Source organism: Gopherus flavomarginatus, chromosome 9 (genome assembly GCF_025201925.1).
Source record: "Gopherus flavomarginatus isolate rGopFla2 chromosome 9, rGopFla2.mat.asm, whole genome shotgun sequence".
NCBI classification, from domain to species: Eukaryota; Metazoa; Chordata; order Testudines; family Testudinidae; genus Gopherus; species Gopherus flavomarginatus.
Window position 1 is genome coordinate 72787622 of NC_066625.1, and position 18873 is coordinate 72806494.

At 38.2% G+C, this 18873-nt stretch overlaps 2 protein-coding genes across 4 annotated transcripts in view; one reads left to right on the forward strand and one right to left on the reverse strand.

Annotated features, from left to right (window-relative positions):
• Positions 1-18873, reverse strand: part of FAM227B (family with sequence similarity 227 member B) — a 226893-nt gene that overhangs the window by 125583 nt on the left and 82437 nt on the right. The gene's annotated exons all lie outside the window — the stretch shown is intronic.
• FGF7 (fibroblast growth factor 7) overlaps positions 1-18873 on the forward strand; it is a 105412-nt gene that overhangs the window by 44353 nt on the left and 42186 nt on the right. The window contains exons 1-2 of one of the 3 annotated variants that reach the window (XM_050966679.1): positions 1636-1889; positions 2444-3034. In XM_050966679.1, the coding sequence (XP_050822636.1) occupies positions 2749-3034 (286 nt within the window). In that variant the 5' untranslated portion in view covers positions 1636-1889; positions 2444-2748. Of the gene's footprint in view, positions 1-1635; positions 1890-2443; positions 3035-18873 lie in introns of those variants that run through there. The other 2 variants (XM_050966678.1, XM_050966680.1) reach the window with 2 other exon arrangements.

Here is an 18873-nt window from a genome sequence, read left to right on the forward strand (position 1 = left end):
TGCTGGAGTCTCTGGTGCAGATCTGATGTTCCTACATGGGCCGCCATTGCCTCCTCATGTTAAAAATGCATACTTGTAACAATTATGAAAATAATCTCTTAAGGGAATGAGAAAATATCTATTTTTTTCATGATTATGGCCATATTTGCATGTAAATCATTGGTTTTTCAGGTAACAATGATGATAAAATAGAATTCCTGGGGTCCTTCTCTCCCTCTGCAGGATCTGAGTAAATCTCATTGACTTCAAGTGAACACAGAGAGAGTAGCAAATGGGAAGTGCTCCAAGGGAGCTCTGAAAGGAGAGGTTGAAATATCTGAACTTTGAGAAGGGAAGTTACTCATATCCTCTGACTTTGTGTGTGAGTTGGAAGCATGGGAGGGCAGGCGGGGTGAAATAGGGTCCCCTGGTGTCACACTCTTGTGAGTGATAAACACGGGAACACTCCAAACTAAGTCCTGAATCATTAAACCCTCCTCACCACTAGGTGGCACACATGTACCCTTAATGTTCCTAATGGCTATTAACTAGTTCAACGGTTCTTTTCAATCAACTTAAAGAATTCAATACACTAAATAATTATTCCCTATCTCTCCTGGGAAAGTCATGTTTACCCTGATCCACAGCCTAGGTTACAATTACAATACTATTTTCAGATACAAGTAATTTGCTCTTTATGATAGTGCATTACAAGATATCCCCATTCCTGTTTACTAAAATCTTACAGAGATGTCTCTGTAAGGTAAGAATAGAATTCATATTAAACCAGATAAAAAGGCACTGCTGTACTCGGTGGAACCTAGATTTACAATATGCTTTTATAATAGCTGGATTTCACCAAAATCACGACAAGATTTTAAGGATGACATGGAAAAGATTTTGGGCAATAGACTGATGACAAAAGTTGGAAATAAATATGTAGAAACAGCATGATAATATGTAGCTGTTATATTTGCCTCCCCAAAACTTAAGCCAACAGATCATCCATCCAACAGTGTGCTAATATGGATAACATCTGTACTACTGCAACTTTTAATTCTCATGCTGCAATTTCTAGGAAGTATTCATGGGGGAAATGTGCAATATCATTCCTTACTATATTTTTCTTGGGATGCAGAAAAAGGTCTAGAGTGAATGCAATGTTTAGAACATACATTGTGGTTTGTCCATAACAGCCATTTAAATAAGAACCCTCTGGATTTTGTATGCAATTGTTCCTCATTTACAGTCTACAATACTAAAACATGATACACAGTCCATAATAGACACCATGCCTGCCACCCACACTAAGTAATACACTTCAGTATTTCAGATATCTAAAGGGAAGGATACTAAGCAGAGTATGTACCCATCAATCTGTGTAAAAGATTTGGAGGAGAAATGAGGTGTGTGGGTTTTTGTTCCTAAGGAAAAGGGAATACTGAACTAAATCAAAGAACAGAAACGCTTTAACTGACATGAAAAGTAATTTTATCCAGTGATCACAGAAATCTGTTTCTGGAAAGTAGGTACATACTTGGAGATTTAAAGCATAAACTATGTTTATAGCTCCCTCTGATGACCATTGGACACTACACAACACAAGTCTTCTTTTATTTTTGTTCATGCATTCAACTGACAGCTGACTGGTTAAATTCTAATTGCTTCCAAGTGAGGTCAGCAAAGGTATTTATCGAAAAGGACTGAACAACAGGCTCAAGACACACGCGCACGCACAAGCGCATACACACACCACCACTCTTGCGTGTTGATTTATGGAAACAATTATAATTCTGCTGAAGTCCTTCTGAGCTGAGAAAGTTTGTAGCTACAGTAGAGAGTCTCATGTTGCAAAAGGCAGACAACAGAAATGGAATACTTGTGTATCCAGCTGTTATCAACAGGAACAAGTAAGTTATCGGTCCTTTAAAAGAATGCTTTTGGCGTTCTAACCACTAATGACTTTTCCTATTCTCTTGATTGATGTAGGTTAGAAATAAGCTTCTTGACATTTTCTTTAAAAAAAATAATCTACAAGTAACTGAACTATGTATGTATAAAAATATAGTCCCATGAATATCTGGTTTGTCCTGACATTTAAACTAGAGAAGTACAGACAGCCCTTTAGGAAGAATGTGGCTAACTGTGAAGGTATAGGCATGAAGTAATGAAATGTAAGAGATGCAATAGCATTTTACCATGTATGAGTTTTGTAGCTCAGCTGAATCAACAGCTTATTTGAAAGACTTATTACTGAGCTACACAAGGAATTGTACATAGTTCAAATGTGTGCTGCTGTCAAGAGCTTGTTGTAAGATATATCTTGTGTGTGCACTCGTGTATGTTTTTTAAAGTATAAAGTTAGAAGATTTTTTGCTATGCTACGGTACTCACGCAGCATATATTATAGCCACATACATGTAACAATTGACCATAAAATTTATCCATGACACTTTTCTCATAGATCTTTTACTTTCAGTGCAAGCAGCAAATTCAAGTAGTACAGAAGGTCATGACAGCCAAGGTTATTATAACCTGTTTCTTTAAAGGATATCCTGACTGAAAAGATATTTAAGGAGCTATCCTGTTTCAACATCAGTAACTATTAAGGAGTAAGGATCAGAATTCTGGAAGAGGAAGCAATCTCAATTAAATCAATCTACAACTCGCTGTAAAGACAGAAGGCAGGTCAATGACCTAGGAGCAACGATCTACTTGAGATTTAATTTTCATTATGTTGTTCATGAACACCCAGAACACTGCACTATAATGCACAAATGGATACTGACATGGATCCTGCCAACTTTGCTCTACAGATCATATTTTTACATTATCTTTCTAGTGGGCACTATATCTTTAGCTTGCAATGACATGACTCCAGAGCAAATGGCTACAAATGTGAACTGTTCCAGCCCTGAGCGACATACCAGAAGCTATGATTATATGGAAGGGGGGGATGTAAGAGTGAGAAGACTTTTCTGCCGAACTCAGTGGTACATGAGGATTGATAAACGAGGCAAAATAAAAGGGACACGAGAAGCAAACAACAACTACAGTAAGTAATGTCTCTGCTTTTGAAATTTGTACTGAAAGATTTTAAAATTTATGCATTGTTGGCTTTTTATCCCTTCATTTATGATGCTTTTACAATAATTTTGTACAGCGCTATAACCATTCTATTAGACATGTTTCCCAATTAATCATACAGCAGGACATTTGGTATTGATTTTGAAATGCGTCACTTTAAATAATGCGTTACCAGTATGTTGTAGATCTAATGTATTAGTTACAGCTGGTAACTATTAGCAAACAGAAAGCCTATTTTAACAAGTGAATTAAGGTTGTACATCTGAAAATATACAACCACAAACTCTATACCCATAAAGTACTTATGAAACATTAAACCACATTTAGGTAGGATGCAAACAACCTACAAGCTCAGTATGTTTTACAATTAAAATATATTCAATATTAGAAAATTCAGAGGAAAGTATTACGAAAATTGTCTTGCAAAACCATTTGCACAATTTGCCAGGCTAGAAATAAAACCTATTATTGCTTCTACAGCTCATTATTTCTAGGATAATGAAAAAAATATTCTCTCTCACTTCCAAAAAGATCAATCACCCAGAGAGAGTGGACATGTAAAATTATACTAAATATATTTTTAGCATGGACTAAATGCATAATTTATTTAAGACAGAAGAAAATACAGAGAATTATGCATTGTAGCACTTAAAATGAGATAAGTACAAAATTATTATTGCTTTAAAGTGTCTGAGGTATATGTTGGTCTAGTGAACAGTGTTTATTAAACAACAAATTTCTGTCCTGTGATGCTTTTAAATGTTATTCTATTATTTTCCATATACTTTAGGAAGCATTATAGAACAGAAAAAAAAATCAGTGTGTGAGAGATGGTAATATTAGTAATTTTTCAGTTGAAAATTTACTTTTTTTTCCCCAAACAAATTCTTAATCTTTTCAAGTACTATGCTGCATCATATTTACTTCATGATTATAACTAGCATCAGGAGTCTTACATAACTCAAAGTTCTCTTCATAATTTTTAATGTTTCTTTTAAAATTTGTTTTTAATATCAGTCTCCTTTTTTTCTACACTCTATTACATCACATATAACCGTATGGCTTGGGAAATGTAAAACATCAGTTTATTGGCTATGGGCCAATTCCAGTGATTTTTTTTTAGTTGGTTCTTGCTCAGGCAACCTCTCATTGACTTCCAGTGGGACACTGCCAGAGTAAAGACCACAGAACTATATCTACAAGTGAAATCCTGGCTCCCTGACTTCAATCAGGCAATGATTTCATTGTAAATGTTCCTACATAAAAACAGTCTTGATTTTTTTTGCAACACTAATGCATACTACGATCATATTTTATCTGTTTATTACTGCTATACTGTCTCCCTAGATGAGTTTATAGCATCATGTTGCCAAATAATTATGAAAATTTGCTTGTCATTATACCATGCTCTTTAACCAATGTGTTGGTTCATAATTTAACATTATTCCAAATTCAAGTAAAGGCTCTTAATCTCTGATTCCATGTTTTTGCTGCATATTAATGATTTTAATAAGTGTTTATTTTAGGATTCAATTACTACTATCTAGGTTTTTAGTTAAATGTAGCATATTTGCCTCAAAGTTTGGTTTTTTTTGGCAACAAAATCCTCAATACTTTATCTACTAAATCAGGTATGTGATAAGGAGATGTCTCTGCTACATGTAATTTTATGCACAGAAAGGCGAGAGGTATTCCAGCATATTAAATGTAATCTGCTTGCTGTACTTCATCTACTGCACATACTAGGAAATAATTACTTTAGTATTTTTGTTGGATAAGCAAAATAGAGAAAACAATACACAGATAGAGGGCATGGGAGAAATCAGTTTAGCAATGGTAACAGGGTAGTATTTTCAGAGGACGTCCTGTGTATTATCAAATCGAAATATAAATCAGAAGAAACTCACTTTATTTCCTCTTGATTTAATTCAGATGCCTACACTTGAGGTTTTTTTTGTGGGGTTGGGGGCATACCCTTAGCGCAAATGAACATGAAAGAAATCTTTCTGAAGATGTGTTTATGGCCATATACTAAACACATTTCCAGTCTGTGTTCAGATAAGAAAAAGATTGGACTAATTTGCTCTCCCCAGCCAAATGTTATTTTTACAGCAGTAAACTCAAACACCTCTTATTTTTACCTAACTTGTCTTTAAAATTATATCTATTACCTAAATGGACAAATCCACGTGTGTAAACTTGAATCATCTCTGTTAGGTGACTCACTAGTTTGCAATGCTCAGTGCTGGAAGTGGTAAACCAGACCATTCATTTTCTCTGCATGGATGATACCCCTGAAGAGTTACATCAGAGTCAACCAGCTTCTTTGACTGTCAATGATTCAGCTGCTGCTCTGAAAAATATCTTCATATTCTATGCTGCCAGCCCCACTGTATAATCTGAGAACAATGCAAAAATATTTAGAGGATTCTCTACATTTGAAAGAGGAAAACCCAACTTTCTCCCATAAGAAATGAAAATGCTGATGTAAAAACACTGTGGTTTTCTGTATCCTGAACGTAGGAGAAAATCTAAGCTAGATCCTGTCATAAAGCCACAGATGTAGAAGAGGAACCCAGCACTCCTCTATCTGCTGGTTTATTATCAGAAGCATGTGATAAACTCAGATTCAAGTAGGGAAATCTCATTGTAAATATTTAAGTGTTAATGTATTGTAAGTGTTAATGAAAGATGCCAGATTGACAGTCTTGCAGACAGAAATCAACACTTTATCCATATACCATATATGTATTGTACAGCATGGACAATAGCCAAAGCTTCCTCACAACTAGAAATCTTTCAAGGATGACATACCATCATGTTGCATTGGCAACTTGAGGAGGGCGAAGTACATGGTGGTTTTCACATTAATCAAGATTATGGATCTGAGGAACCAAAGAATACAAATCAATGACCATGAGGAGTCAATACGTAATAAAAACAGGGTCAAATCTAATATGTAATTCTTTGCACATCAAACTTCTCCTAACATATAGAATGTGGTCACAATAATGTGGCCTTATGAAAAACAGAAAATAGAACACATTCATCAAGCAAACTGTGATGGACAATTGTATTAGTTGATTGTTGCTACATGATAACATATTCAAGCAACTCCTTAATATTAATCTTAAATTCATTTCTCATAATTCAAAGTTAATTTGTTACAAAGACTTATTGTAACAATTTAGCCAGCTTAGTTGAGTCCAAGAAATAGCACATCCCCAAAAATCTAACCTAATCTTCACACCTTCTGTGCTAGCAAAGCAAATTGCTGAATTCTGGGCCAGATCAATGATGACCCCCGTAGGCATAAGAAGAATGTTTATTGCACACACACATTTCAGTAAGGAGAATTTCAAATAAATATTTACAAATGAATAGCTACTGAAATATTGTGAATCATTTAGGGCTTTTTCCCCCTTGGAACAAGACCTTCTGTATCAAACATCTCTATATCTGGTGGCAGAGACCCATCTCTTGGCCATACAGTTGAAAACTACAAAGTAAATTTGGTCAGTCATAAGATAGTATACACCTCACCACTAGACAAAGGAAATCATTCCGCATCTGACAGAAATAACCCCACTCTTCAGGCTCAAAGTTGAAGTGCAGAGTAAGAGCCAAGAGCCTCTCACTCGAACATTAAAATAATCATCAAGAGACAGATGTGAGGCAGAAGCCTCAGCCCTTCCGCATATTTAATTTCAGTTTTGCTTTCAACACCCATTTACTGTACTTTGCCCAAGTTTGTTTCTCCTAGTCAACAGTGAAACATTTCTCTCAGTTAATTTCAGTGACAGACTGGCACATGAAATACAGACTGAGGAAGTATTCTTGTCTCAGTAATAGAATGAGACCAAGCAAGTGGAACAGAGAGGTGAGGATAGATCTCTTAGTGATCAATTGCTACTTTTTGAAATAAATTTAGCTTCCCCTTATTACTGCTTGATCTTCTAATCATATCAATTCTAATTATGGAAGTCTTTCAGATTTATTAGTTTTTGTGCAAAATTGAGTCAAAATAAGCTCTGTTTTTGACTTCCATCTGAAAGGATTTACAACTAGGACTGAATGACACTCTAGGAATTTACATGCTCTGTTGGTCTTGAAGTTTCATTCTAAGGACAAATGGCTTCTTAACTATTGCAAAAGCCTCCCTAGAATCTTGAGTCAACCATTTAAATAAGTGAGAGAGTTTTTAAGATGTGAATTTCCAGTATCAAGCCACCTCTCAAACCAGGAGGTACCTTCTCTCCCACCCCCATTCTGTTTTGGATGAGACCAAAATTCCTACAAGAAATGAGGTTCTAATGAGATCTTAGAACAAAAAAGCAGAAATGTCACACAAAAACTGAGCCTTATGAGACTTTTACTGTTTTGGACAAAATCTTATAAGAACATTAAACATTCAGCATCATTAATCAAACCTGAACTCTAGCCCATATTGAACCCCAAACCTGAAACCTCACTTCGTCCAACTCTAAACCCCACCACACTGAAAATTAACAAATTTAATCTAGAATGGACCAAACTGCTACATACTGTATACCCACATGCACAAAAAACCAACATGATTTCATTGTTAACACAAATGCCCTGCACCTTTAGGCAGGAGTGGGGTGTTTGGCTGGCTGGCCAAATGAAGTGAACAGTGCTTTATGGAGGAGATGAAAACTGCTGAAAAGGTCAGCATGGTCGCTGACTCATCCTCTAGGAATGCAGGGTTTAAAATGGGCAGCTCTGCACCTGAAGCCTCCCTTTTACACAGATCAGGCTGAAGCAGGACCCACCCTCCCTCCTCTTTAGGTGGTAAAATACCAGATTTGGTCAAGACCTGCTGTGGGCATTACGCTAGTCACCTCTTTTTTAGGGGAGCTGGGAAGAAATTTTTCCCTTACCACCATATTGGCTTGGGTACAGTTGGGGTTTTTTTTTGGCTTCCCCACAGCAGGTTCAGGAAGGGCTCTGTTCATCCATGGCTTGAAGGGTGGTAGGCTGTATGTCGCAATTCATTATTTAAGTGTAAGGCAGAGGTCCAGTGCAGGTGCTCCATAGGAAAAGTGTACAGTGACCAGACAAATGGCTTGAAAAAGGATTTAAAAAGACATGTTTGCTAAAGAAACGAATGGGGGTGGTTGGGGAGTTCTATGATTGGTACGGTAAGGAGCCAACCCCCCATTTTTATAGCCCGCCTTAACCTTCCTACGAGGGGTGGTGGATGGTGAGGTTCCAGCAATGGATTTGCTGGAGGACCTGGATGGAAAAAAAGGGGGGAGCTGGTAAAAAGCCCTCACTTAATTACAGAACAAACACGGTGTTACCTGCACTGTACACTTTTATCTGCTGGGTAGTCCCAGATATCTAATAATAAAGTTGAGGCCTGATTAAACCCATGTCAAATGTCTCCTGTCCTTCTTTTGGTATAGCCGGACAATAGAATAGAACTATATAAACTGGATGTGGTATGCAATGCCAAGAATGGAAACTCAGGTTTAATTGGGTCCCAGCAAATGTGATACAAAAGACACACAAGGCTGAACCATCTTGTAATATCTCCTGCTGATCTGTAGACATATCCTAGATTTAGTATAGAAAAGGCATAGATTATAATCCAAAGTATAAAAATAGAATGACTGTATCTAAGGAAACAACAACAACCAGAAAACACCATAATTGCCACGTCATTTTATCCTTAATCTAGATGAGATTTTGAACTACCTGTTCTCACTGGCAAATGCTTATTCACATAAATCATATTGAGCCAAACTGCTCACTATTTGAGTACGAGGTTAAGAGTTTGGCACTCCATCATATCCTGTCTCACCTCAAAACATACTTGAAAGTGGAGGAGATTTCACTAGGGAGAGTTTACAATCTCTCTTAGGGTGTGTTTACACTACGGGATTATTCCGATTGTACAGAAATCAATTTTCTGAAACAGATTGTATAAAGTCAAGTGCATGGGCCACACTAAGCATATTAATTGGCAGAGTGCGTCCATGTACCGAGGCTAGCATCGACTTCCGGAGCGTTGCACTGTGGGTAGCTATCCCATAGCTATCTCATAGTTCCCGCAGTCTCCCCTGCCCATTGGAATTCTGGATTGAGATCTCAATGCCTGATGGGGTCAAAAATTTGTCACGGGTGGTTATGGGTAAATATCATCAGTCTATCCTCCCTCCGTGAAAGCAACGGCAGACAATCATTTCACACCCTTTTCCCTGGATTGCCTGGGCAACCATGGAGCCCATTCAGCCTTTTTTCACTGTCGCCGTATGTCTACTGGATGCTGCTGACAGACACGGTACTGCAGTGCTACACAGCAGCATCCCTTTGCCTTTGCAAGTTAGCAAGGACGGTTACCAGCCATACTGTACCGTCTGCTGCTTTGCAAGTTGACAAAGACTGTTACCCGTCATACTGTACCGTCTGCTGCTGTCAAGGGTATTCCTGGCTGGCCTTGGTGAGGTCAGTCAGGGGCACCTGGACAAAAATGGGAATGACTCACCAGGTCATTCTCTTCTTTAAGTTTTGTCTAATGGAGAGTCAGTCCTTCCTAGAATATCAGGCAAGCCTATTAAAGAACCAGAGAGGCAAACGGCCGCTCCGGGTCAGAGCCCCAGACATCCCACAGAAATGATGAGCTGCATGCCATTCTAGGGGGTGCCCCTGCAACAACCCCATCCATTGCTTCCCTCCTCCCCCACCCCTGGGCTACCGTGGCAGTTATCCCCCATTTGTGTGATGAAGTAATAAAGAATGCTGACTTTATTGCCTCTGCAAGCAGAGATCAAAGGCGGGAGGGGAGGGCAGTTGGGTCCCAGTGAAGTAGAGTTAATCACCATTCAGCGCTTGCTCAGCCTATAGCTGAAAATGGCAATCTGTGATAAGCACTAGGATAGAACCACAGGCAGGACTGAATCTCAATTTGTGTGTGGGCCTTTGGTTGACACTGGTAAAATACAAAATGTCCCAGGATATGTATGTTGGGGGACAGTTCTAAATGGCAGCGTAATTTTTTTATTTGCAGCAAAATGCAGAGGTCTAAGTATCTGATTGTGAGCCCTAGTAGCAAGGAGTAGACTGGGCTAGGTGTGACCACGCGGTGCTGCTGACTGGGAGAGCAGCCTGAGGCAGAAGCCTCCAGCTGGCATGATATTCCAGGCAGGACTGAATCTCCATTAGACAAAACTTTTTGCCCAGGAGCCTCCGGCCGACCTTACCGAGGCCGGCCAGGAACACCCACGGGACGATGACGATGGATACCAGTCCTACTGTACCATCTGCCGTCGCAAGGCAAGGCAAGGGGATGCTGCTGTATAGTGCTGCAGCACCGCGTCTGCCAGCAGCATCTGGTAGACATACAGTGACATTGAAAAAAGGCGAGAAATGATTTTTTTCTCTTTGCTTTCACGGGGGGGGAGGGCAGGGGAGGGCGGCGCTGACTACATATACCCTGAACCACCCGCAACAATGTTTTTGACCCTTCAGGCTTTGGGAGCTCAGCCCAGAATTCAAATGGTTTTCAGAGAGTGCGGGAACTGTGGGATAGCTACAATTGTCAGTTGCCCCTCCCTCTGTGAGCGTCCATTTGATTCTTTGGCTTTCTGGTACGCTTGTCTCAGCTCCTTAAATTTCAAGCAGCACTGTGTTGAGTCCCTGTTGTGGCCTCTGTCCATCGTGGCCTTGGAGGTATTTTCAAATGTTTTGGCATTTTGTCTATTGGAACGGAGTTCCGATAGAACAGATTCATCTCCCCTTACAGAGATCAGATTCAGTATCTCCTGTACGGTCCATGTTGGAGCTCTTTTTTTATTCTGGGACTGCATGGTCACTGTGCTGATCAGCGCTCCACGCTGGGCAAACAGGAAATAAAATTCAAAAGTTTGCGGGGCTTTTTCTGTCTACCTGGCCAGTGCATCCGAGTTCAGACTGCTATCCAGAGCAATCACAATGGTGCACTGTGGCACAACTCCCGGAGGCCAACACTGTCGAATTGCGGCCACACTAACCCTAATGTTGATTTCAGCGCTACTCCCCTTTCGGGGAGGAGTACAGAAATCAATTTTAAGAGCCCTTTATATCGAAGTAAAGAGTTTTGTTGTGTGGATGGGTGCAGGGTTAATTCGATTTAACGCTGCTAAATTCGAGATAAACTCGTAGTGTAGACCAGGCCTTAATGAACAAATTCCAGAACCAGTCTACCTATAAAAAATTAAAAATTTAACTTCAAATGTTTCTAAAAATTTACACATTGTTGTTTCTCCTTTAAATCAATGGGTAAAGTACTTCCTTCCACAATGAAGTGGAAAGTGGAAGCGTCTTTGAATTAAATTTTATTATTGCTAGTGTGGATGAAAAAAAAATCTTTATTTTTACATGGTTGTATGACTCTGGAACTTTGGGTAAACAACCTAGAGTCTTCCTGTAAGATCTGGAGCCTTTTATATGATAAAGTTAGAGCTGGTCAAAAATGAAAACAATTTTGCAAACTGATTTCAAAATTTTGATATTTTCATTTTGATGTGTTCAAAATTGATCCACTTTTTTAAAAATGGTATTGATATTAAAAATACCTATTGAATACATTACAGGTTATCAAGTTATCAAAATGGCAATCCATTTCTTTTCCCAAGAACTTTGCTAGTAAATTAAAAAAAACATTTTGATGACATTTTTGATAATCTCTGATAACCTTTTTGACAAAAAAAATAAGGCACAACATTTCTGGCAAAAAAATTTCATATTGTCAGTATTTAACAAACATTATTTTTGACAAATACTTTTTTTTAATAAATACTCTTTCCTTTGAAAAGTTTTGACTAGCTCTAATGAAGGTACAGGAAAAATGAAAGGTATTTGTTCTAAAGAGCAAGTAACTCCTATTCTCCAGTTTGCCTGAACAACCTATCCTTTAAAAATGTCCTATGTAAACTGAAGCTGATTTATGCAGATTTAAAGCTACAGCCCAGCCATGATCTCTGATGAAAGTTCACCCCCTTCTTCTATGTATCCTCCAATCTTCCCCTTTGAAAGAAAACAAAATTTAAAAAATGGATCTTTTTAATCTATGGATTCTGAAATTGCTATAGGAATCAGCATTATTTTAAACAGTAATGATGGTTTTAAATAGTTTATATATTTTTTAACTTTAAAATATTAGATGTTAGCACATTTGATTGTATGATGATACGTATTTTTATTTTGTTATTAAATTTACACATAGTATAAAGATTGGTGAGGATTCATTTCAATATCTAAATATTGGGAAGGTTTATCTTTAAAGGATATATTTCAAAGGCAGCATTTCAGAGTCTCTTAGCATATTCCTCTCAACAGCTATGGATAAAATTCATAGTTCCCAATGGGTATGTGCCTGCTTTAATTAAAAAGTCAGATGTATACCCTACCCAAACAGGAAATCCATGAGTGCACACTGCAGTTAAAGTTTTGCAAACATTGAAGGTTTAATTGAGATCCAGGGCTCAAAGCAAGATAAACTCTAGTTTGAGTTTGCCTCAGACTTGAACTCTAATGGTCACTATTGTAATTTATTACACCAGAGAAAGTGTTTCATATATATAGCAATATCTGGGACCTCTGTAATATAGACCCCAATTTTCTCTCTAGAGCATTCCTGTAGCTGTGAGTGGACCTAAAGCCAGTAGATCTGGCCATTTGACTATTTATCTTGCCTAAGAAAATCCCAAGTGGAGAAGGACCACTCTAGTGATTACTACTAAATATTGCCCTTTCCCCGCCCCCCGGCAGCCAGTGAATAGGGGCACAGCCAATAGAAAACCAATATGGCTGGAGTGCCCCTGCATCCAACTTTTCTCTGGGATCCATTGGCAGCTGGTGCAAGAGACAAGTCTCCATGCTGCTCTAACTTGTTCTGGGACAACTGGTACCTAGCAGCCCCACGACCATAAAGGTCCCTTAAAGACACTTGAGCTGCATGCTCTTCAGATGGCCTGAGAAATCTGTGCCATAACCTGTGAATTTAGGGCGTGAATCTCCACTGTTTTATATATGGCATGGTCCTTAACACTGTACAAAGTGTGTGTAAAATACTACTAAATTAGAATGGTAGTAGCACTTACACTCACTTTGTTCTCATTTTGCACGAGTGTAAATGACCACACAAGCAGCAAGGCTGTGGAGAATAAAAATCCTAGAGCTATCTTGACCATGTACATGCAATAATAATTGAATCTTTCTGTGCTTAATACTGAACTCCTTAGCAAGTGACGAGTTTTTAATGACTTCTCAGTGTAGTTTCAGTTGCAGCTGAAGAATATATATAAGGACAAATTACTATGCATCCTCTCAACCTAGCCATATTTGTCAACGTTTACAATCTGTTAAAGTTATTTTGGTTCAACATCTCACATTACTGCACTGAGCTCATCTTTTCTAGGAAAATACATGGAATTAAATGACACTTCTCCATTTTGTGGGGACATGTGGTCTAGTGGCCCTGGACTGGGTCTCAGGAGACCTAACATCTATTCCAGTTTTTGCAACTTACTTATTCAGTGATCTTGGGCAAGTCATTTTATCTCTGTTTCTCCATCTGCAAAATGGAGTTTAAAGAACTTTGAGATTATTGATGAAAAGCCCTATAAAAGCTGATAATAAAAGTAGTATTGTTATATGTGGTAAATACCTTTTACTAAAATGACATATGTTGAATCAGGAGCTGGAAAAAGCTTAATGAGGCATAATTTACTATCCAGACAGAGGAGTATATAGTTTCAATTGGTATCTCAATGCAATAAGTATTTTTCCAGATTGCTATATAGAAATTACAGTACTTTGGTAGTCAGTTTGATTCCTAATATAGTCTCTGTTGGAAGGGATGGGATCTCCTTGTTTGCCACTTTAAACCAGCTGTGTTTGAATTGTTGAAAGTAACATTTTCAGATTTGTAGGGTCTTTGAGTACTCAGTAAATTGTACTGTGTGATTTATTTTTAACTTTGGAGTTCTGTAATATCCCAGACATCTGTAAGTATGTACTCTCCATGTTTCAAGAGGTATCACATAGTAATATACTATGGGACACTTTCCTCATCACTGCACAATTAATTTAGGCAAGTAAAGAACATTACTTTCCTAGCATGCAACATTGCTTTCTTGCATAATTGACTATCTATGACTATATTTGGGAGCTGAACTTCAGCTGTCTGTATTAACCATTGACTTTATTGTTCATTTTGACTTCTGGATATGAGCTGATGGAAGTGTCATATGAACTGACTAGGGTACAGTAAGTTAGAAAAAAATTAAATGTTAACTGTGAAATTGAATTTCATACAGCAGGAGCACAAAAGAGGTTAACAATTATAGCTGCTGTATTGTCAGACTACAAGTTTCATAACGCATTGCATCATTTGTATGCATGGAAAAAGTTTTGTGTAACAACTGGTGTTGAAAAGCTGGAAATGGATATTCACTGATGTGGCTGACAACCGCATGCATAATACACAGAGGCAGTAAAAATACTGATGCAATCAATAAGCCTTATTGACATGCTATGCATTTAGCTTGTGAAACAAAGGACAAGGCAAAGATGAATTTATAATGGGATTTGTTCACATAACTCCCATGTACTGCTTACTAAATTAACCTAATATTCATAGGATTTATCAACCGAACACCATGTATTCTAAATTTTAACTGTCTAGCTGCTCAGCTAGTGTATGTTTGCCTAGCCTCATTAAAATCAATGGAGCTATGCCAATGTACCCCATGTGAAGAGCTTTTTATCTTGAGAAATAATATTTTACATTATTGTCATTAAATTATAGTAGACAATAACATTGTATTAGCAAGTATTTGCTAATATCATTTTCAGTATGTTATATTTAGTTTACAGATCAGCATTATAATACAGATATTTGACATAGTATCTCAGCTTCTCACTTTTTCTTGTGAATATTTCTGTAAATTATGATTTTCTGTCTGTGTAAGCACAGCTTGCATTTCAACTGGCTATAATGGTAACTGTAATTCAATGCTAGTACCAACTGGTGCAGTCCACCTGTGGTAGCAATAGCAGCAGCTGTAGTATACACTGTGTTCATGCAGGCTAAATAGGGCTAGCCAAAAGACAGGCAAAATGATTGAGTTCTGTCTACACGACAGCTTCCGGGTTGCTATCACTGGCAGTGAAATATGGCTCCCATTTTTACCAGTCTAGGTAAGGTTATTAGATTGGATTTAATTTGCTGTAACTAGCTTTTGCTTTGGGAATGGGAAGCGGGAAAACATCTGGGTTTTCACTTGACCATCTAAGCTTATTTTAACATTTGTAAGCATAAGCAATTTTTAACTGAATTTAGTAACTCTGCTATGATTTTCAGAGAATATGGGGATGGTTAAGTGAGCATAATCCTACATTGGGAATTTGACACTTAAGGCTGAAACAATAGGCTAGCATGACAATATGATTCAGACATTTGGTTTAACAAAAAACATGCTATATGATTTTTTTAAAGCAGAATAGCATCCAAAGGAAATCAGAGTCAGAGTGTTAATAAATCAATGTGTAACCATAAGTGTAAATAAGGATTGTGCCCACTTTCATAACCCTTGTAACCAAAAGAATATCTGCTTCAAAGGCAGCAACAATCACCAACTATCCCACCCTCATCAGTTTAATCCAAACTCAGTAAATTTCGGTAAACAGGCTAGTTAAGTTTTTGGATGACAAAAAAATCCCCTACATGAGCTTTTAAATATTGTTTCATAAAAGAAATTTTAATAAATATGCCTCACTTCCATTTCTTCTACATCTAGCTTGCTTTTAAATGTGTTAAAAGACACAGGAAGGTGCTGTAGACTTTGAAAAGAAGCTGATCAAACTTTATCTTTTTATTCTTGATAACGTTGGAACTGCATGCATGACACATTTCTAATTGTAAGGCAGTGTTCTCAATAACTACAATTAATGGGAATTGAGTTTGCATCAATAATCTAACAATTTTAGAACAGTGCATTGATTCTAATTTTTAAATTTGACATTTAAATATTTAAGTGGCTGTGTACAGTACTGTGTGTGTAAACCTCTGATTACTAGGAATTTGTTAGAGGGAAATTATGTAATTTATTATCTAGGATTGATATCCTAGGAACAAATTTTCAAATGTTACACTGGCCAAATTTACATATGCATCCATAGTGCTTATAAAAAGCCTACAGCTGCTCATGGAAAATAGGATCATTGAGCCCTAAATTGCCTCCTTGAGTTCGCAGTTATAAATGATGAATGGGCAAATGTAGGACTTTATGTGCATATCAGTTGTGTGGAAAAATCAGCACTACCTTTGATCCCTAACTATTGTGTTACAATAATCTTTAAAACTGGTATAATACCTAAGATTGTGTGTGTTTCCTTCACATGGTTGACAAACTCAGAGGTAATATCTGACATATTAGGTTAAGTGTTTCTCTGTTTTACATGGGCATCCAACAGAATAAGCCACTACACAGGCTTATTAGCTGATCCACAGGCTGATAAGATGGCAAAAGAGGGTGATACTAGCTTAAGAGAAGAGGCCAGCAGGATAGCCAAAGGAGGCATCCCTACTGCAGCTTCTGCCCTAAAGACCTGGTGAAAACAAAAGCTGCACCCTCTGAAGGAGGGTGAGCATGAAAACTGAACCCCACACAGCAAACATGATGCTGATAGTATTGACTTGTAACTTGGCTAGCAGAAGTGACTCCAACCCCTGCTTGCTTCCTCTCCTCACATTTGCTTGCACTATTCACAGAACCACCCAGCAATTGACACACAACACACTAGATGATATATAGAGAAAACTCACTACAGGCCAATTTTGAGTGGGTGAATCTCTATGGTTTATTGGTGGGGCTTACATTGATGTAGAGGCAGCAGCCGTGTGTTCTTTGGCAAATAATGTTTGTTACTATGTATCATCCATTGGCTAGGTTTTCTAGCAGAGTAGTTTGCTTCTAAGGGCGACCTTATGGGCAAAGGCTCAATTCAGTCTGTTGAGGAAGTCAAATGCAAAAACTCTCCACAACATTTAAGCTTCACATACAAGGGCTGCCACCAGTGCTAGAGAGCAGCATTTCAGAAATGCAGCTTCAGTTAGCAGGGCTGCAGGTGGGGTCTTCACAGTGGCCTAATAGCTTGAAGAATAGGATAATGAGGAAGGACCATGCATCTGTGATTGCTTGGACTTCATAGCTGAAATGAATTTAATCCCTTTGGATACTTCCGATACTTAGTTCGCTGACCACTGAAACAACCTTTGGCCACAGATTGAGTAGATCTCTGATAAAGTAAATGGGTCCTGTTCATACAAGTATTTTATGATTAGCTACAAAAAAAAAAAAAAAAAAAGACACCCACAAAAGCCACCAAGCTTGGTGCAACTTCATAGATCTGCTCCCAAACTAGCTCGTTACAAAAAGATTTTGTCCACTGAGACAGAGTATTACAAGACACTCTCTTGGCATGCCTCTTTGCAGCAAGACCCAGCATGACAATGCTCTTGTCAGTTTCCCCACAACAATCTTCAGCCAAACTACTTTAAAATATTCAACTTTCTGGGGTCAAAAAGGACAAAATCCTCAAAATGAAGGAGCCTGCAACCTCCCTCCTCCAGCTCAGCTTCAGTCCTCTTCTTTATAAGCAGACTCCCCATAGGCTGTCTCACTGGCAGCACCTGTACTGTAATCAACCCAACCATCCAGATCACGTTGGTTCTCTTACCAAGGCCTTCCAGCAGGTCTTGGCTTAGCCAGTTCCTAGTTCAAGCCTGGTTTCTTACCTCATACTGGAGGTAGCCTATCTTCTCTCCTCCCCAGTCAGGAGACTCTGCTCCACTCAGGCAGAGTCTCTAAATTTTCAAGTAACCTTTTTCACACAGTTCACTGCTACTCAGGCTCTACAGAGTCCTTTGCCCACTCTTCCTTCAGACACTTGCCAGCCACAACTTGCTCCTCTGGAGGCTAACTTCCCCCTAAATTGTTAATCCTTAGGGCTTTTTCTCCTCTTTATCTGCCACCTCTGCACTAGCTACAGAACACACATACCAGCTCTTTCCTCAAGCCTCTAGCAGCATGTCCCTAGAATTTCCTACTGCCTTCCTCTTCCTCCTTTTAAGTCCCACACCCTGCACAGGTGTAGCAGGATACAGCTAACTGAACAGTTCAACAGGGCTGACTGGCCCAAGGCTTTCTGGCCCTTAAAGGGGCAAGCCATCCTTTTAAATGAAGCCTTTTTTTTTTAAATAGCAGTCCTAATAGAAATTAAGGATCCTGAAAAGAGTAATGCTGGCCAAAATTTCCTCCCTCACTTACCTTCCCCCACCCCCAAAAATAACACACACAAAAATAGGTTGTAATGTCTAATATATCCAAGCTATTGCCAAGTATGCCACATAATGGCTACTGCATTCACAGCATTAGTGTATTCCTAAAATTGCACTAAGCCATTTAAATAATCTAGAAGACACCTTGAGAATTGAAAGTAAAAAGCTGTGAATAAAATGTGACTCTGTTCTCAATGATTTGTAATGGATGGTTGGCTCTCTGCATTATTTTTCCTAGTAAATAATAACTTTCCAACTTTTATTCCACAAAGTATCTCCATCTGTCTTCACATAATTTGGCTTGGAGACATTTTGTTTACTTTAGTAAATTGTGATTAGTCAGAATAGGTTTGTATTTTATTTGCTACATCTTGCTGACATTTACTAACTAATAATAATATTTTCATACTCAATATTAAATTTCTTGGGAAAGCCACAAATATAATGACAAAAATTCT